Consider the following 21,294-nt stretch of genomic DNA (forward strand, 5'->3'; position numbering starts at 1 on the left):
AAGCAAGTCAAAAACTCTCAGGTGTTACATTAAGTAATTTATGCTTTCATATAGACCACACAAGCCTTTTAATAAGATTTTAATATTATTTTATCTTCGGAATGTCTCCCATGTTCTCGGTTGCGGATTCCCTCCAGAGCGGTAGATGGCGGTAAATATAAGTACTCCCTAACATCACGTTTCCTGTAGCTTAACTAGCAATAGCTAGTTCCGTAGAAGGAGATTTTTCTGTGATTTGATGTACGCAGTTATATGAACTCATTTATTCTGAAAATGCTGGCGATTGAAGGCTGATGTTAAGTGGATCTATAATACAGGGTGTTTTTCATCCGCTGTTGAACTCATATGTAGTCATCAACATGTCTGTGTAAGAGAACTTTAAATAGGATTGCTAGCTAGCTAGCTAACTGACGTTGTCAATAAATGCAAAAACTGGGTAAGATTTGCTGTTACTTTACAATATAGCTGGCGTTTAAGAACAACCAGGTTGCTCACACATAACACGTACAAAGCTGTCTGTCCTAGAATGTTTACTTTAACCAAAGTTAACATGTTAGCTGCAGCTGGAGTATGGCGGCGGTGCATTAACATTACTATTAGAAGTTTGAACGGGGCGAAAGTCGTTACCAGAGGATTTGTGTCCTCCGAGAACGCTGAAGAATCGGGCAAAGCCGACAGTGATGTATACGACATAATAATATCCGGTGGAGGAATGGTGGGGACTGCGATGGCATGCTCTGTAGGTGAGTTTTGCAAATAAAAAACCTTCAGAGCCGTTTGTATAACGTCTCTCTAACGTCTAGTTCGGTCGTGTGAGTCTCCCACGATAGGCTTCAGTTCAGTATTGTCAGTATTCCCAATCATAACCCGAGTTTCCCCTCACTTTTCTACGACCCCAGCCTTTTCCACATCAAGGCGAAGTAGCTACTTATTTTGTTTCATAGAACTATTTAGTTTGGCAGCGAATAACTGTCCACACAATTTAAGGCAGCAATTGCGGTTTTAGTGTAAACCTACTCCGGGGTCTTAGGGTGCCAACGTGCCCGAGGTGCAATTAGCATGCAGATTTTATGAAAAGTTGGTTTCTCATGCTACCCCGTCATCGCTTTCAGGCAACTAGCGAAGCACTTTGGCTAAATCGTTCCACCAGAAATAACACCCCCCGTCCACCAGTAGCATCAAAGCGCTATGATGTGTGAACGTTCATAAATGGTGTGTATATTTTTTTGTCTGTGCAGGCTTTGATCCAAATTTGCAAGGCAGCAAGATTCTGCTGCTGGAAGCAGGCTCAAAGAAAGAAATGGACAAGGCACCAGATGTGTACAGCACAAGGGTCAGCTCCATCAGTCCAGGCTCTGCTACCCTCCTCAGTGGTACATTACCTTTACTTCATCAGCTTTTGTTCTTAAGACCTTCAGTTTTAGTCTTCGGATTGCACTGTATTGTATATTCTTCCATCAAACAGCTTTATCATTCTGCCACAATTGCAAGTTATAGATGTGGTGCCTAATGCATAACACTGCAGGTGTAAGACAAAGTTTAATTGCATATAGGCAGTGCAAATATGAAAAACACTTTGTTTCCCTGTTCAAGATTTCCCTGTTCAAAAACAGTTGAATACTGGACAGTGCTTGGCACAAGTGTGTATACTTTAATCATGATCGATTAAAGAGAGTAGCTCAGCTAAGGCATGTGTCAGTTCCTAATGTCACATGTAGTGGAGGTGCACATAGGATTCCATGAGATCAGTCTTATATCTGTTGAATGTCGTTTTTGACGGGGTATGTATGTGCATGCATGCAAGACACTTGATAGCCCAAAGGTAGAAACTATCTAGTGACACTATTAACTATACAAATATATTTTGCATAGTTATAAGGACAAATGCTGAATGACATCATCTTTTAAGACATGCGTTTACGTCTTAACAAAAAAAAACAAAAAAACTAAAGTGCATTAGAGTTTCCTGATACCTCAGCCATGCAAAGGCACATGCAATGGTCTGTTGACCCATTTGAAAACCACATGCTTTTTACAATGGGGCATCTCTCAAACTCCATCACCGAGAGCTAGTGGTGTTTGTTGGGAAGCAGCCTACCAAGCAATTATGCCCCAAAAAAGTAACATTTAGACAAAGACAAGGAGTTTAAAGATCTGTTGACACATTTAGAAAAACAAGATAATTTCAACAGTACATAAACACAGACTAGATTATGTGGAATGCCATCAGAACAAAGCCATAGATGTCAAACCATAATGAAGATGGTCTTAATTGATATACCCAGATTGTTTTGGGCACCATATCTTATTTGTAATACAAAGAGAAACTGGTTAGTGACTTCACTGAATATTTCACATCACCTTTTATCTATCAAATTGTCCTCTTTTGAATAAAGGCACTACAAAAAGATGTTACGATGTAGTGAGTTAAGTCATTCTGGATTGCATTGAAGCAGTCCGTGTGTCATTCTGTAAAAGAATGAATGGCTGTGTACATTGAGCCACATAAGACTTCATTTAAGACAACACTTTGGTGAATTGAGGGGCATTACCCAATCAAAAAACTCTTGGCAAGGAAACATACGTCTGGTCCGATGATGGCAAAGATCTAGAGAGGATGCTCCCTGTCATTAAGCCTATTTGCAGCAATGCTTGTGTATAGAAGATCCACCAGGAAATATGGTCAGATGGATAAGGGGCACTGGTTGTCTCACACATGGATCATGGCAGAAATTTGGATCCATGTCGATTGCTCCTTTTTATTTTGGTCCATTACTGTCTTCATTAAGCTTGGCCTGTTTGGAGCAGTGTGATGGGAATATACAGTATGTGAACAGCTTCTTTGGTCCAATTTTGTATAAACAAATCCTGTATTTAGCAGAATCTGCTATAAAACTATGAATTTAAAGTACTTTGGGTGTGTTTGGGTTTCAAAAATATATGGATTGTGTAGATCCATATATTGGAAGTGTATTTCATTAGAAGTGTATTTCAAACACAATTAATAATTGTGACCATGATGACAATAATTCAGTCAGTTTTATTATTTATACTTATCCAATCCCTGCTGCTTGCCAAGATGATGTCAGAACTGCTTAACATGTAGTTAACGGATATGCTGTCTATGTAAGGTAGCTGGAGACAACTGTGGTGAATCCTCATTAATCTGCTAATCCATGTCAATCACACACTGTGACTCTATTTGTATTTGTTTCAAATCACAGGTCTTGGTGCTTGGGATCATATTGTCAATCTAAGATGCAAACCCTATCAAAAAATGCAGGTCTGTATACATTATCCAAAATATTGGAGTTAACTAAACCAAATGGTTATCAGCAAGTTAAAGGTAAACTAAGTGAAATCAATTTTGCAACCAGTTCACAGACTGGTGAAAAAAAAAAGCCTTTCTTTACTGCACTGGGCAAGGGCACAATGGATTTTTTTCTTTCCTGCTTCAGTGTCAAAACAATTCACATATACAAGTAGTTAGCCAGCAATGCAGGGTTGACATGCCAAACATAAATATGCCCTTACATGACCTTTTAAAGGGGAACAATGTAATGTATAATTATAGACTGTGAAATATCCATCTTTAAAAAGGTATAATTAAAGTAATTTTAAAAAGCCTAAATAACTCACTGTTTCAAAATAAACACCCAAAGAGAGATGTATAGCACCGTAAGTTAAAAACACCAATATCATTTTGCTTATACTATTGAGATAGTTATCAAAATGTACATATTCAGCCAGAAACTAATGCCATAGGACTTAAGAATAATAAATCCATTTAGTAAGCAAAGACCCAAATCAGCCTCATGCCTGATTTGATCAGTGTTCATACATTAGGATCTGATTTCTTGCACTACTGTACATCTGGATGGCAATACAAGCCTAGTTCTCCTGTCTACTAATTAGGAGAGTTTATGGTGAACACAGGGGCTGGAGGTTGAAGCTGTGGATAGTGCAGAGGTCAGCAGCAAAGATCTTTTGGTTTACACACTGTGGGAGACATGCAGGCAGACTGCAAGTGTGCATTTTCTGCCCCCACCAAAAACATTGTGACTTCTGGACAAGCTGAAGGGTCATCAGAGGTCATCAGAGAGCATGGTGACATCCCTCATTCCCTTTACCTTCTCTGTGTCCCTTTTCATGTTGGAGTGTTCAAATCAGGAAAGTGTTCAAATAAGGGAAGCAGTTGACTGAGATCGGCCTATCAAGGTTCCCTCTCACTTTCCAATTAAGACCCAAATGGTTAGCGGGAAAAGACCAAAATGGGTTTGGGAAATGCCATGTACCAGAAAACGTATATTTTAAAGGTTTGGAGGTTCACTGCAAAGTTATCAGAACAGTCTTTCTTCTCAGAGTGGTCTTTACCTTTTGTAGTATCTAGAGTAAATATAGCCGTGTAAATAGGCTCATTTTGGTGATGGACAGTTTATTTTAGTAGAGACTAAAAGTACATAGCAACACAAAGCAATTTGAAACTTATCAACAGCAGTAGTTTTCCTATGTGTAAAATCCTTGTAATTCTGGGCTTGGTCACATTTTAAACCTTTCAACAAACCATGTATGAAAGCGCAATGGCACCACTTTTAGTGGTTTTAGTATGGGCATATACTGACTGCTTTATGACCAAAAAGATAAAAAGCCCTTGCATTTTGTTGCCTATGGATTCAGTTGCTTGTTACCTTAGTAACAAGTCATTTCAGGACTTAGAAAAAAACAGCTGTATCAACAGCTTGGTCATACTTGAGTGTTAAAGCAAGTCTAATGTTTTGCAGACTGAAAAGCAATCAGTTATTAAAAGTTGTCCCTCAAATACCGTGACAGAGAAAACTTTAGCTTGACAGAAAAGTTGGCATGTGCATTATTTATTATTTGCCTAACTATAAAATACAGGCATAATTAAAAGTGCAAAGAATGACATTTCATATTTTTCCTGAGTGTTTCCTAGGTTACCCGTGCAACCTCAAGGGGCTTTGTTGCCCTTTGCTCAACTCAGATTGATGTTTGGTTTGCTTTTTCTTTTTCTTTTCTTTTTTTCTTTTTTTTTGACTGAACGTTAGGACCTAGTTGAATAGCTAGCTGGAAGTCCAGAAACAGGATGCGAGCAGTGCATGTAAGGATAGACTTGTGAACCACCAGAGTAATTGGCCCTGTGCTTTAGGTTTGGGATGCTTGTTCAGACGCCTTGATTACGTTCGATAAGGAGAATCTGCAGGACGAGATGGCGTACGTTGTGGAGAATGATGTCATCGTAGCCGCCCTCACCAAGCAACTGCACGCTCTCTCTGGTAACTGGATTGTTTTGATCTTTTGATTAATTATAAAGTAATCTGTATGTTGGCTTTGGAGATCATATATTTACATGATGAACATATATTTACATCCACAAGTTTTGATTAGAGTAAAGAAAATAAATAAATAAATTGACCGTGAGATTAAAATTAATGATGTTGACTGAAGTCTAAAATTTTCTGTCAACCTCAGTAGTGGACTGAGTAAATGTTGTGGATGTTGAACTTGGATGTTGAGCTGTGTTATTGCTACTGTGCAGTCTTCAGTTTTCAGCAAGCTGCGTGCTCCTGTTAGCCCTTTGAGTGTCCTGTGCAGCCCATTGTCCTGTGCAATGGAGTCTCACTTCCAAGCCCATGCACCGGAGACTGGAGTCGGCCCAGCTGGTTCCATGCCTACCCCCTGGCAAATGATGTCACCACAAGCTGTTCCTTCCTGTCCTGGTGTTTTTTGTTTATTTGTACTTTTTTGCCCTTTTTTAAAGACTCAGCCTCTTTTGTTAGGAGCAGGGTTTCCCTGCTATTTCAATCATGCAGCACTTTTCTGCTGGTGGGAATTAGTTTCCATGAGACCCAAGTCTGCACAGGCACGTGCATTGGTCTATTGACCATTTGAAAACCACATGCTTTTTACACTGGGGCATCTCTCCAGGCAACTGGGAGCTGCAACAAATTGTCATTATAATTTACCAGACCGCTCTCAGCCTCTACAAATGAAGGCTTGGCCCTGCCTTGCCATAATCTGGAAAACGGCATATTTTAACCCCCAAAACGACATTTTTGCGGAAAAAGGGGGGAAAATATCAGGATGCACTCGGCAGATGTGGCAGCACGTGTGCTTTCATGTGCAAATTGACTTGTCTTTTCTTTTCCTGGGGAGCTCAGACTGGTTTTCATGTAGTTTGAATGTTGCTGCTGAAGTGCACTTGCTTTGTCGCTTGAGTCTTTTCATAACTCTTGATTTGCAGTCAGCATTCACAGCCATTATTTATCACTCAAGTACAAGGATTAAAGCCTTTAGCTTTTTTGGGTCTACTTGTCTCCAAATACAGGCAGCATTTCTGATATTTTTATGTCCTATACCTCCAGTATAGTAAGAATAATGGCTGTATTTCTTTTACATACGTTCTGTAGCATGTCATTGTTAGCTGGTTATGTGTGCTTCTGGGCCTGTTTGTAGGTAAACAGTATTACTAAACAGTGCGGCTAGCCAAACTCATTTAGAGCTTTGTTAATGTAATCGTGGCTCTGCTAGTAAGACGGGAGCCAGTGGAGTTTTACAAGGCTGTTTTCTGATTCTCAACTCTTATTTTTGCTAGCCAAACTGTTGCTTCTTTTTCTATATAATTTATATATATACACACACCCTCTCACACTGGGGTGGCTTGTGTAGGAAAAGTGTGTCTTTGTAGCACATCTGTGTAACCCACTGAGCTTTCCACCCACTACCAGCTTCAGAAATACCAAAGGCTGAGAGAATAGCTGGAAAAGATGTGGACGGTGAAGGCAACAGTGTTTCCAGAAGTAATTGCCCCAAAACTGGGAGAGTGGCTGCAGCAGATCCTAGGAACAACATGTGCGTGTGTGAGAGATTTTACACACGCACAAAGACACATTTGTCCTTGATATGCACAGCTGCGCCACAGTTTAAACTTTCAAATCAAACCAATCATGTTTTTAATTAATATTTAAAGTACACATTACAGGCTGTAATTGAATGGTATTTGCATACATTTAGGTTTCACCATGTTAATACAAGTCTTTTTGCACTCGTTTCATGGCACCATAAATTTTGCGACATTTGGGTTCACAGGTGTTTGATCACTCAGGTGTGTAATCATAATATTAAATAATGCACCCTGCCATCGGGCCCAAGTTGTCCAGAATTGGTTTGAGGCGCATTCTGCAGAGTTCTGACAAATGGTGTCGTCTGCACGTACACCCAATATGAGCCCAATTGAGCATTTCTGGAATGTGGTGGAGAGGTCCCTTCCCACCTGAGATCCCGTACCTACAAACCCCACAGAGCTGTGGGTGGCAATCCAAACGGCATGGCTCAGCATCCAGGATGGAAGGACACTGGAGGGATACTTCCATCCACTTGTGGAAATGAGGACACGTCAAGTTGCTGCACTTCACCAGGCTAGGGGAGAACCTACATGATACTAGTTCCTGTGCCGTGACTTTTGGCATGTCCAGTATATAAAAGAAGCAACAGGTATATTTTAACCTCCCCACCTGAACCAAGGAGGAAACGATGGGTCATGATAAGTGTCAGTTGAGAGATGAGTGTTTTGATGCATCTTCTATCAGTGTGGAGGTTTTGGGATTTATATCCTTTCCCCCCCCCATCATATTTTTGCCTAGATGTTTGTACATGCATTGCGAGCTTTTCTCTTTCACGTTATGAACATTACACTGTAGCTTCTTTATGTCCTTTGAATGAGCACAACCACATTTGAGATCTGTGTGCTGGAATGGTGGTGCCGTTCCCTCATTTTCCTCTTATGTTTTACCCAGACCAAGTTGAAGTGCAGTACAGAACTAAAGTGGTGAAGTACACCTGGCCCAGGCCTTACCATGCGGTCACCTCAATCCCATGGGTGAAGGTGACCTTAGCCGATGGACGAACTCTGAAGACCAAGCTGCTGGTGGGATTAATGTATTGTGTGTCTGTGTCTGTGTCTGTGTCTGTCTGTGTGTGAGAGAGATGTACCCAGCATTACCCATGTATGAAGACCCTGAAAGGGTAATGAGCTTGGCCATCCCCTGTTTCAGATTGGGGCTGACGGCTCCAACTCCATGGTCCGGAGGGAGGCAGGGATCCCCACTGTCAAGTGGAATTATGACCAGTCTGCCGTAGTAGCTGTCCTGCATTTATCTGAGGTATGTCAAGAACGAAAATCTAAACCTTACTGGCAGAATGTGTGCACGCGTGTGTGTATGCATGTGTGTGTGCGGTTATTGGCATGTAACTGGAGAGCTTTTGGTCTCTTTAAAGTATTTCAGTAGCTCTTTTTGTTTTTCTCAAATGTGCAGCCCACTGAAAACAACGTGGCATGGCAGAGGTTTCTCCCAACAGGACCCATTGCAATGCTCCCGGTAAGATGCCCCTGACCATGGTAGAGGACATTGTATGTGTTTGAGCTCTGTCCCTTAAGCCTGCAGTATCAGCCTATGTTTATTCTGGCTAAATGGGGGGGGGGGGGGATTTCACATTTATTATTCATTTCAGTACAATGTTGTGTTTTTTTTTTGTTTTTTTTTGTTTTTTTTTTTGTTTTTGATTGGTTATGGCTATTATTGTTTAGCTGTCAGACAGAGAGAGCTCCCTGGTCTGGTCCACCTCTCATCAGCATGCAGAGGAACTCTTACAGATGGATGAGGAGAGCTTTGTGGATGCCATAAACTCTGCATTTGTGAGTCAACATGAAGTTTGATCCGTCATCCCTGTATTGATTTCAGATCGCCATGTACCTGTTGACTTATTTCATACTGGAACGGAAGTATGTCAGCATAGGATACAGGTTCATTGGTGACTTGTGTCTGGGTTCATGAAGGTTCAGTTCAATTCTCACACTAAAACTTAAGTCATGCAAAGTTTGGGACTGACCCTTCCCAGAAACCATGTAACAATAATCCTGGCTTGGCACCTCTTCCACAGTGTTTAATGCCTTTTTGCAAGCACCTCTCTCTCTCACACACACACACACACACACACACACACACACACACACACCGCTCACAAGGTTTCATATAAATCCAAAAAAACCTACTGTTCCCAAGCTGGCTATTTTTACTGGGCCGCCTGGTCACAGGCCCGTGGGTTTAAGTCATGCTTGCCTTCAGGACCGGTTTGCTAATTAAACCCATGGCTTGCCAGTGTTGTTAATTACTGCGTGGAACTTTTAAAAAAAAAAATAAAAATTTCTCTCTCTCTCTCTTTTTCTTCAGACCAAGTGTTATCAAGTTTGGGGCCTCATCAGCATCTTATTTTAATCAGATGAAAGTGTAGAAGTAAATAAATCGCTGCTATGAACGTGTGCATATGTTTAGTGACCTCTTCTGTTTTCCCACCCCTGCCCTCAACTTACCAGTCTTATAGCAAGTTGAGATAATGATGCTGTGCACTGATTGATTCTTTGTTCTTTAATTTAGTCTCTTTAAGCTGAGCTGCTTTTCAGCAACACGATGCCCAGCTGACCAATTGGAAACTAATGCGTGCAAATTGCATGCCAGTAGACAATTGCGGGGCATGGTGATTCTAAGCAGTTGCTGCCAGCCATTGTTTTGATCAGCAATGCAAAATTAATTTGATGTTCATCAATCACTCAGTGTTCTTGGTTTAGGAAGAGCTTCACATATTTTTGGTTTGATCAGAGGAATAACTTCTAAAAAACCTTCTGCTGATTTCACTGAAAAGTTTTGGATTATATGAATGTTTCACATAAGATGTCAAGATTTTAACTGCGCAAAAGTAGCTATCTATATAGATGGCGGTGCAGTACATGATCCATATTTGACTTCCCATTTGCTTCTCCATTGTATTTCTAGGCCCTTCCCACTCATGTGTCTCTATTGGTCCCCACAGTGGAGTAATGAGAACCAGTCTGAGCTGGTAGAGGCTGCTGGTTCCCTGTTCCGCGCTGCTCTATCCTTCTTGATGCCCGATGGCACGTCCACCCGTCAGCTTCCACCCAGCGTGGCGGGTGTGGGTCCAAAGAGCCGGGTCATGTTCCCTCTAGGGATGGGACACGCCTCCGAGTACATCCGCCATAGAGTGGCCCTCATTGGGTATGTGCATTTCTGCCCTCTTTGGGATCCAGTTGGTCATTATGTAAGCCCGGGGTTCCACTTGTTCATTTTGTTTCAGCTTCTCAGCATAAGATCTCAGTTTTCCATTGTAACCATTTAGAGAGATGTTAAAGAATTTAATCCATCTGCTAATTTTTTTTTTCTCAATAGTGACATGATTCAGTTAATTTTACTGAGTATTTGGTTTGTTCCTGTCTTTGAATTATTAATGTTTCTCCTTTCAGGGATGCTGCACATAGAGTACACCCTTTAGCAGGCCAGGGTGCCAATCTGGGTTTTGGGGATGTGTCCTGCCTGGCACGGGTGCTAAGTCAAGCAGCCTTTAATGGGAAAGACCTTGGTAGGTGTACCATGATGAACAGCCAAGCTGGAAAGATGTCAGACTATATGCTAATTTTCTTATGTGCCACACATTCATGGGTTGAAATTTAGTATTTTTATTTAATATTCATAAGTAATAGTGTTTGTTGAATTCACTTAGTATGGGACACACAGGATCATATTCAACAACTCATTTTCCAAATCCCTGAGGAATAACCAAAAAAAATAATTTAGGTTCCTAGTTTGGTTGTGGTTAGAAATTTGTTACTGAATAACTTTAACGCTAAACTTCATACTTGAATTCTCAAACCTGAAGATCAGCAGATCTCAAGATGTAACCCGCATAATGTCTGACTACGTGCCATGATATGTTTTAAACTCCATTGCCCTTTGACCTCCAGGAGAAATGCAGCACCTTCTGGAGTATGAGACGGAGCGTCAGCGGCACAATCTGCCCATGATGGCCGCCACTGACCTCATGAAGAGGCTCTACTCTACTAACGCTGCCCCCATGGTGCTACTGAGAACCTTGGGTATACAGGCCACTAATGCACTGCCGCCTCTCAAAGTAAGTGTGTGCTGTCTCCTCCCTGTGCATCTTCTCAGGCACTCCTACCCAGCACATTGCATTAATGTTATTCTCATTTTATGAGAATAGTGCTTACCTAACTACTGACTTTAATAGTTAGCACAATGTACCTGACTACTGGCTTTCAGTAGCTGGCACATTGTACCTGACTACTGGCTTTCAGTAGCTGGCACATTGTACCTGACTACTGGCTTTCAGTAGCTGGCACATTGTACCTTCAGATCTGGTGCCCTCCCTTTCCTAGCTCTTATTTTACAGCATCTTTTTCTAATCAACAATTTTTTTTCCTGCTCTCATGTTTTTCTTTCCACTCTGTCATCTGTGACTCTTCTCTTATCTCGTTCCAACTCCCTTTCAGCCTCCTTTCCTCTCTTCTACTCCTCTGACGTCTCATTCTCTCTAACCCCATCCCCCGTCTTGTACTGTGATTACATGCTCTTCTACACTGAACCACGTCTGTAATTTACATGGCCAGAAGCACTACTACAGCTAAGATTAGCCCTAAATTCTCTGTTACTGGGAGTGTGTGGGTGGGGTTTGAAGGCTGGGCACAAGCTGTGTTGGCTTGTGTTTTCACACTCCTCTTATTGCAGGCCGCTCACATGAAATGGTTTCATTCCTTTGCTAAGCAATCGACCAACAAAACCATAACTTGTTGCAAATCCTTCTCCTGGGAGGCTGTGGGATTATCTTGCATACAATAGCAAATGCTAAGGTCTTGATTTGTAGGGTTGTAACATGGACAGCATTCTGTTCCCCTTGTGTATCAAAAGAGGAAACGGTCGTTTCTTACAGTTTTGTGAATTGTGTACCATATGACTTTGGAATGTGCTAGCCAAGAGATAATTATATATTTGCCTTCTTGTGCCCACAGGAGCAGATTATTGCATATGCCAGCAAGTAAAATGGTACTTGCACCCTGGAGCCACTTGTGTGATGCGTCTTCAAGATGCCTTGGCAACTTTGGCTATAGAATGTAAAAGTGTAAATTAATAAATTTATATTTGAACACCTAACATACGAGATGTTCTTTGTGATTTCAACCTTGGGATTGTAAATGTATGGGTAAATTTAATTTGTATTTGAAATAAATTTCTCAGATAGAGGGAAAATCTGATTGAGATTCATCATAAATCCATAATGAGGAAGCACTGGTACCAGAAATGGCAAGCTAAAGTAAGACTAGCCTGCCACCAAACGTACTCAGTGACACCATCTAGTTCATTACTATTGATAAGGTTGCATGTGTTCCAGAGTATCAGCTGGAATTTTGCATAGTAATAACATAGTTTAGATCAAATATAATTAATTGTAGGCCTAACACACATTTACAAGTTAAGATTTAAGTTAGCTGGGCTGTGGAAATAAATACTGGCAGATCAATACCAAACGATGCTAATATGGTACTACCCATTATATATGTACTTTTTTTTTTTTTTTTACAATAAATATACCATCCCAGGCAATAAACAGTTTTCAGTCTGGCAGCTAAGTTCAAAAGGACACTTGGGCAACAGATGTTAACAATTTTGTTTTAATGACATGGTACATGTACAACACAATCATGTCTTACATAACATTGACTGCAATAGTTTCAAGCATATGTATAGCATTTACTGTGCTTTAAGCATTACATGTCCAACATAACTTTCAAAAAGAAACAAGGAAAGCAACACATGAGGATGTTTTGTATTATACAGTTTGTGGGTCTATTTGGGTTATTTACTGATCTATACAGAGAAAGTCATTGTGAATAAACATGAGCATAGTAAGACTAGTTTGTAGAAATTCAAGAATAGTACACATATTAATGAAGTAACAGTGCTGCATTTGAACTGTTAGGAGTTAGGTAGAAAATATCTATATGTAATAAATATCTATACAATAATTCACAAACCACTTAGCATAAGTGCATTGAGCAAATAAAAAGTTATGGCAAAGAGGTGTTCAGGTTATCTGCAGGGGTGCTTGATTAACACAATATCACTGGCTGACTGTAGGTTAGGTTAAAAACCTGAGTAATAATAAACTGACAAATCAATAATAATTTAACAATTTGTCTGTCCAACTGGCACCTAAATGTCCAAAAGTACACACAGCATTCCTGTTCTAGCACTAGATGTTCCAGTCCCAACATTTAAACAGCAAAGCTCTTCAACAAACACACAGACATAAATACATAAAAGAGCATTCATGTACCTGATTGAATTCAATAACAAGATGATTTACTCCTATAAATCCTATACCTGTTTTCCAACCAATAACAACAAGCATTTCTCACTCATACACTGTAGCAGTACGACCTACAGGTGAAGTGTGATGTGCTAGTCTGAGGGGGTTTAATGCTTTGGGAATTTTTACTAAATTTTGATCAATGCACTTTAATAGCTGTTGTCTATTTCTGGACACAGTACTACCAAGTACTAACAGTTAGATACAGTAACTAAGAAAAACCTATGGGCAACTCCAAATCATTGACTTGTTACAATTTTTCCCCATTATAAGTATCCCGCTGTATCAAAATACTGCACAAGCTGAGGTCCTTGAAAAGATGTGAATGGTCTCATTAAACCTAACCATACATCACAAATTCAAAGACTGCCAAAATAGACAGGCAGCGCCTCAGGTGAGGCGAAAATGGAAAAATGTAAACGCTCAAGTTACAAAAATAAACGAATCATGGGTTAAACATACAGTAGAAATAGCAGGTTGGCCTAGCTTTTTTTTTTTTTTTTTTACAAAAATATAGTGATTTCTTTGTGGATAGTTCTCTGGGTGTTTGCATGAAAGTGCGGGGAAGAGAGTGGAGTTGGGAATCTGCAGTGCAGGGCTGGCTGTTGGAGTAGGTGAGGTTCCCCACACTGACCCTGTGTTTTCCCACCTGGTGGCGCCCAGGAGTCGGCAGGCTTTAGTGAATGTTCAGGTTGTAGAAATGATTGAATGTAGCCCCTAAGGCCCAACTCGTTTCAACATTGTTCACTTTTTTAGTAAGCTGTGGGAGATACAAAGGCACATTGAACATAATTACTATTAAATCATCTAAACTGCCTTTTTCTTAGTGACATTGAAAGCTGTAAATAGTCATCTTGCGTAAGCATCTCGGGTAAAGAAAAGAAAGTTGCCATCATCATCATCAATGCGGTGGCAGTACCCACCTGCAGAACAGTGCTGTCCTTGAAGCCGAATCCCTCTTTCAGAAGGACTGTGATGTACGTCATATCCATGCACAAGAAGGGACTGATGGGCCGGTATTTGGTCATCTTGTTGCAAACTTAATAGAAGAGAAAGAATTGTACATTTTTAGATGAATATTAGCAATAGAAAAAATGTATTACTTCTATTTAGAGTACTATAGAGCTTTCAGTTTTAAATCTGATGGAAACTAAACAGTCTGGGAAGAGCCCACATACATTAGTTTAAGCCATGTTTGCCACAAGCCTGTCTGCCACTTTATTGTGAAACAGAGGTTCACACAATGGTACTTTTTCCGCTTTCGTTGACTGCTAAGAGGTATTAGAGGAATTGTTTCATGCCTTCAGTTGCGCATGTTATGACGATGAGTCAAGCCACAAGAGGTAAGCTGTGCCAGGCTGCCAAGTGTTCTTGCATGGGGCATGTCAGTAAGTCAGCCCCTCCTGTTAGGTATCAGGCAACAAATGCATCCCAGCCAAAAGAGGTGGGAGGTCTGCTGCCAAGGATGCCTCAGGTTCCATCATCGAGCCTGTGCGACAGTGTTCTCACTACACAAATAAAAGCCTTACATAAGATGCCAGCTCATTCCTCCTCATGATAAATCTGTCGCATCTGTGACATTGTTTGACACAACCAGGCTAATGAGCCAAGGGCCATCAATCTCAGGAGTAAGCCTCTTTTTTTCCTTTCTTTCTGCGCTGCAGTGGTTAGCCTGTTAGAATGCGCAGCGCAACGTGCACCTAGACGTTACGGTAACTGGCCCGTTGCATAACAGCCATAGCCAGAAGGGCACTGTAAAATGCCAAGGTAGCAGGCTGGGGAGCTGCAGAGGCAGCAGAACACACAGAGTCGGGTATTTGTGTGGGAGAGGTGCAGCGTGTGTTTATGTGGTGGCAGAGCTGTCATTTTGTGAAGCCTGTGCGATTGTCGGGAGCCTCGAATGCAAATAAGCACAGAGAGTTTATGTTTGCACAGTGTGTGCGGTAAGGCTTTGACCTGAACGGGCTCGAGGCTGAGGAAAAACATTCAAAGTCTGGTGTCTCACCCTCCTTAGCTCTCTTCTTGAAATCTCTGACCTCCACGACACCACCTCTTGAGCCATCTATAGAGAGAAACAGGTGTTTGTTTGTTTGTTTGTTTGTTTGTTTATAATAATTGTCACACAATTCTCATATAGCTGAATATGCTGAAACTCTGTTCTAATGAAAATGCTGTATTACCGATAAGGCCTGACTCCACAGCTCTGTCGTAGTAGTAGGAGAAGGCATAGAACACGCTGTTTCCCTTCACTTCAAAAGGCTGGTGGACGATCCCTTTCACCACTCGCAGCACCTCGTAGTAGCAAAGCTTATAGCCTGCAAAACCTGTGGACGCGAGATGTAATTAGCAGTGAAGCGTTTACAGAAAGCTGTCAGCACAGACATGCCATGCGTGCTGAGAACGCACCCGCCTCTATACATTTGCCCAAGAGAAAATAAGGAAATGGCCAAAGGGCAGGCATGCAAGTTTCTACAGCGCCACCACACTGCATCGTGTAGATGAAGGGTTCCCCCTTGTGAAGCCCCACGTGAACTTTTGCACATGCTGAACTGAGCCACAGCAGAACGGCGGGACTGCGCAACATGAAACCATGTGCTGACAACTGTTGCGCTTAACGGAGCACCGCTCTGTTGGATCTTCTACACCACAAAACTGGGAGCGGTCAAAGCCAAGCTGCTGGCTATGTGAAACAGGGGAAAATACCAAGTGTGTGAGTAAACCAGTATCTCTTGGCTACATGACTGCGGTAAGAGACTTATATGATTTGAGGACTCAACTAACAATTTTCTCTTCACTTAAATACAATGTTCGCAGTATTATTATTGTTCAAATGCCTGCTGAGAGGTGGACAATTACGTGCAGCGGGCAAGACCCTGAAATGCTGTTTGGCTCCACAATTACGCCCTCGCCAAAGCACTGTCAAATTAATGTCTTAAAGCAGATTCACTGAACTATGTGCGACGAGTTACTCACGTTATGTAACTTTGGGGGCAAATCCAAATGATCCCTTTAGTCTCTAAAAATCCCTGAGAACCTAAGCTTTGACATTTATTTATTTGTTTGTTGTGGAAATTGCATTCCTTGTTAAGCACTTACCATCAGGGATTCCACTGACTTTGTAAGTGATCCCACCGAAAGTCCAATCATCTCTATACTTCTTTGGTAAACAAGAACTTGTGAACACCTTCCAGTCAAGACCTGGAGGAAACATGGGATGGTAAGTTATTCCATCCACTAGGGATTCTTGAAAAGACTGTTAAATGCAGATATATTAACTATCTGTAAAACACCGGGGAACCATTACCATCTGCACCAAGCGCGCCGAGAGTCGCCAGTCGGGCTGCTATGAGTCCATTCCCAAGGTAACTGCATAAGGCAAAAGGTTTAAAGAATCACATTTTCAGAAAACAAAGACAAATCCAGGCATTTGTAATTGCATATGTACGATGTGAAAGAAATTTGCTCCACAAGGCTACCTGTGGGTGTAAAGCGAATAAGTGCCGTTGAACATGTCGATATGAGCAATGTAGTTTGGAGGAGCGGTGTTCACTGTCTTCTGCAAGAGAGAAAAAATATTTGCATTTAAGGACAAACAATGTAATATATAAACATACACATCCTACTTATCTGTATTATAATAATTGTGGTGACCCTAGACCTACCTTTGATTTGGGAAGGAACGTGATCTGGGTTGAACCGCCACCAAGATCCAAGATACCCACAGTCTTTCTAGTGTGAACATACAAGTGACCTGAAAAGCAAAATTACAGTAACATTATATAAAGTTTGAAATTCAAATTAAATTAAGTTCAACATCAAGTTTACTAATCCACGATACGCATAGCTCGGATTTGTTATGAACTGTTGCACTTTCCATTTCTTTCAGTTAAACACTGAAATAAATCATGTTCAAAGGAAACGATAAATGATAACCGAACAAGCTATAATAGCAGGTGAATTCCTGTCTCCCAGAGAGGAGAGTGAGCCTTTTGTTTAGGAGTTTTGTAAATAAATAACATCTGTTCTGCAGCAGCTTTCCTAAAGTGAGAAATCTGAGGTATGTGGTAAGGGCTGAGTCACCACCCTAAAAACATCCTGAGACTCTGCACCAACCACTGATCACCCGCCACCACTGATGCACCTTAGATACACATGAGCAATACTTAACCTGTCAAGAAATTCACAGTAACCCATGCCAACACCCCTGCAAAGAAAGGAAAGGAGAATTTGTAAGAATGAAAAGTGTTGCAATTTGAATTTAAGGATTAGATTGTATCCTGGGCAAAATATCAGCAAAACATTTTATACCACAGTGGTCAGTGGGTCATTGGCAAAGTCTCAGCCTTTAGTAAACTTAACATTAACGTAATAGAATTAACTAAAACGGTGAATCTGCACTATATTCATCCGTAACCATTGAGAATCAAACCAATTCACAGCCAGATAGCAGTTCTTTACTAATCCTGTGGTGCTGACTATTGATTTCAAGATGACAGTTGAAATAACCGTTGTCTACGCTTGTCAAGGTATGATTACTTGATCCTGGCAGCCTACACCCTAGTTTGGCAAATAGGGCCACCACTGAGTCACTGCCATAACTTTGCCACCTGCTGTTAGTGGTTTTATGCTCAGTGGTTTTCAGTCCAGGGAGCTCAGACTGATGTGATGTATATGCCCAGCATGTTGCTTCATTAAGCTCAGATGTTTCATTAAAAAGTGTACTGATTTCAAAGCCATCAGGGACCAGCCCAGGCAATCAGACACGTCTGAGATGTGATATTACTCACACCTCATAAAAGCAGGTAATCTGAAAAGCTTGCAGTGAAAAAGTGTGTCGCCCCAAATAAAAGAAAATGTGTAGGATTGCTTATTAATTTGGATTCATGTCTGGGAGGATGACGAGACAAAGTTAGCTCGTTAAGATCAGTTCATGAAAAAAAAAAAAATGGAATTAAATTTTTAGCCCTACTGAGGATCCACTACATTTTGTTGAGGCATATTACCTGAATGGCAAAGAAATAGTTTATAAGTGAATCTTTTATAAGTAGTCAAACTTACCTTCATTTTTGCCATTCATAATGGTGACACTGTTGTTTGGCACAAAGAAAGGTGATTCATCAAAAACTTCTTTGACCTGTGGATATAAGAAAGGCATGAAGTGAATTTGCAAAAAGAAGGTTCAGCCACAGCCCGTAGCAACATCTCAAGCGCTTTACAATGTACTCGATTATGCTCTGTAATATAGAAAATGTAAAGGGAAAACACAGAGCTTAGGCTAAACCAGCCTCTTTTATCTGGAGCCTGCAGGAAGCACTCTGATTCAATCTTGGGCAAAGTCGCCTGTAACTGGGGGAGTTTGAAACCACTTCTGTGGTTGTCGTGGTGGCAAAAACGACAAGAAAAAAAAGACAATAATTCAAAAACCAGTTGGGTACACCTCAGCGCAGATGCTTTTCATGCAGCGGTAACGTTTCCCTTCTTTCCTACTCTCTCTGTCTTGCTCTGTCTTTCTCTCCACCTCGCGCTGAGTTTGGTTAACGTCCCCCTGTCCTTTGGTGGCTCAATCGGCTTGCTCCGCCAAACTGTCTATGGCAAGGAGCACCTACGAAAATGAGTGAGGAAGTGAGAGAGTGAGTTGCCCTCACCTCGTCCAGCAGGGCTCTGGCTTTCTCCTCTGGCAGCAGCCGAAGGCCAGCAGTGGCCTTCAGCACCACAGGGGTCTGCCACCACTCTTCCTTGGGGATCATCTTTTTTGCCACTCTCAACAGCTCCCTGACCGTCTCCGCACCCTGAAGAACACCATGATAACAAATGAACGTGGAGGTGGAACATAAGCATTTCCTTAATCCCAAAACTAAAAAGGCAGTGTTTAAAAATGTTTGATCACTTTTTAAAATGTTCATATCTACTGACAACAAAATTAGAAAGGAGAATTTCTGACCAAATGTCCAAAGATGGACAATGTAGAATAAAACCAGGATGAGCAGGTCTGCCACAGGACAAATCAGATTGTGCTTTTACATAGTTAGGTCTAACTAGAACAGTACATATATGACATTTTCAAAATAACTGTGGTCAGAGAGCAAAATGGCGGACAGGTTCCAGGTTCCATGCTATGGATATGGCATTGCTGACCATTTTAATGTAAGGGGAACATTCTGAGGAAATGCTGAAAGAATTATGTTTCCTCAGTCTGCACTTTGGCTCAGGACTACTGAAAACCCCAAAGCTGTTAGAGTAATATTCTTCTTAATGAAGTGATGATAATGTGATGGGCTCACCGTTTCAGGCATATCTGCATAGGCAGACAATCCAGGTTTCACTGCATGGTACATCTCATTGTCGAGTACAGGCAGCCCAACTGTCAAAGGCACACAGACATGACTGACAAGTGAAACAGCTGGAGACCTCTGTCAACAGAAAGACTGCAATCAGCATGAGGCTCTGTACAGCTCAACTGCCCTCTTCTACTCTTATAAGGTTATTGTGTATGTGTCTTAGACATTTGGCTATTGTACACTAACCACAAATGATGACCACATGGATTTTTCCAGACAGGCAAATTAGCAGTTTCTTTGCACTTGAAGTTTACATCATCAGGGGTGATGCCATGTCTCCACATGATGGACATTTCAAAAGTGATTTCTACATTATCAGTCCAAACCAAATAATCCTTGGCAGACTTTCTGTGGTTGTTTTTCAATTAATGAAACTGCTTCTGAATGAAACTGAGTCTCAAAACTGCAACAGTACAGCCTCCCCTCTCTCTCTCTCTCTCTCTCTCTCTAACTTTCTCTCTCTAACTTTCTCTTCTCAAATGTTTCTGTTTGTCTTATCACCACAGAGCAAATAAGCCCACAGTAAACCCAGACACTGCAATGTGACAGCACTAAGTCTGAGAGAGAGAGAGAGAGAGAGAGAGAGAGAGAGAGAGGAGTCAGCTGAGTCTACTAGGCGGGACTCCACAGGATCATTCTGAGTTCATGCTGTAATGCTGTGTGCTGGGAGGGAAGACTGGAGCAACGGATCAGCTGCAAATGGGAATATTCAAAGCATGGCTGAAAGACAAAGAAACTTACCTACATATTTGCCGAGATCAAGCTACACACATTACTAGCAGGGTCTGAAATGGAGCACACAGGAACCGAGAGAAAGAACTCACCTGGGTCCTTCTGAATGAACTTGTAGATGTGGATGCGGGTGCCGGTACTGCCGGCATCGAACATGATCCCGTAATAGGTGCGACCATAGGTGACTGGGTGAGATGGCTGTACCTCCGCCTCTTCAGGTACTTCCGGGGGCAGCTGATTGTCCATGCTGGCATGGTGGTTGTATGCACGGTGGTGGCGGCTGAGCACGTGGGGATTGTAGTTCGCAGCCTCTGCTGGGAAGCGCCCAGCCAAAAGCCACATGGACACCACCAACGGGAGCAACATCTGCTGTGGCATGGTTTCTCTCAGATTTGCCAGCACTATCAGCTGTTGGAGAAGCGTTTCTTGGAAAGTGCCTTTTTTTTAAAGATGGAAGTGCACTTTGCTTGTGGAAGGGAGGGTGGAGGAGTGTGAAGATGCTGATAAGGATGAGCAGAAGAGGTGAGAAGCAAGAGACAGGAGGGCAAGAGCAGCAGCAAGAGAGAGGGGGTGAAGACGCAGAGGCAGTCAAGACTGGATGGTCATCAGTTAACAGTATATAAAGACATAAGGGCTTGGCAGGGGGCCACGCCAAGCAAAGTCATCCACCAATCCTGAAGCTTTCCATCTCAAGTCCTCTAGGAACCATCCCTCACCATCCTTCCCCCTCCCTAACCAGAAGAAATGGCTCTGGGATACCTGCTAAACAGTACAACGTCTTTCTCCTCGAGAGGCCCTAAAAATGGTAACAGAACTCACCAGCCCACTGAAAGTGGCTTAAATGCAGCTAGAAAGACTTCTAAGATATTGCTAAAAAAGGAAAATGGAGTATATTTTGAGGCTTCAAAACAGGTTAGAATAGTGAGACTAGGACTTTTTCTTTTAAAATATACTTTATGGGTGTACTTAATTA

General features: G+C 41.6%; 2 protein-coding genes across 2 annotated transcripts; one reads left to right on the forward strand and one right to left on the reverse strand.

Moving 5' to 3' along the window:
• The first annotated feature begins 161 nt into the window (after window positions 1-161).
• On the forward strand, window positions 162-12,035 carry coq6 (coenzyme Q6 monooxygenase). The gene is made up of 12 exons (XM_027025501.2): window positions 162-743; window positions 1,239-1,373; window positions 3,225-3,283; window positions 5,168-5,294; window positions 7,815-7,945; window positions 8,073-8,180; window positions 8,334-8,396; window positions 8,606-8,713; window positions 9,886-10,088; window positions 10,334-10,449; window positions 10,832-10,998; window positions 11,894-12,035. The coding sequence occupies exons 1-12, from the start codon at window positions 527-529 to the stop codon at window positions 11,921-11,923; spliced, it is 1,464 nt and encodes a 487-aa protein (XP_026881302.1). The 5' UTR covers window positions 162-526; the 3' UTR covers window positions 11,924-12,035.
• A 1,841-nt stretch (window positions 12,036-13,876) lies between these two features.
• On the reverse strand, window positions 13,877-20,699 carry entpd5a (ectonucleoside triphosphate diphosphohydrolase 5a). The gene is made up of 13 exons (XM_027025521.2): window positions 20,414-20,699; window positions 19,533-19,612; window positions 18,897-19,040; window positions 18,310-18,385; window positions 17,420-17,455; window positions 16,914-17,002; window positions 16,728-16,807; window positions 16,556-16,617; window positions 16,348-16,449; window positions 15,432-15,575; window positions 15,257-15,313; window positions 14,175-14,290; window positions 13,877-14,011 (listed from the first exon to the last, which is right to left on the reverse strand). The coding sequence occupies exons 1-13, from the start codon at window positions 20,697-20,699 to the stop codon at window positions 13,928-13,930; spliced, it is 1,356 nt and encodes a 451-aa protein (XP_026881322.2). The 3' UTR covers window positions 13,877-13,927.
• Between the last annotated feature and the right edge of the window lie 595 nt (window positions 20,700-21,294).

The sequence above is a fragment of the Electrophorus electricus genome, chromosome 13 (genome assembly GCF_013358815.1).
Source record: "Electrophorus electricus isolate fEleEle1 chromosome 13, fEleEle1.pri, whole genome shotgun sequence".
Taxonomy (NCBI): Eukaryota; Metazoa; Chordata; class Actinopteri; order Gymnotiformes; family Gymnotidae; genus Electrophorus; species Electrophorus electricus.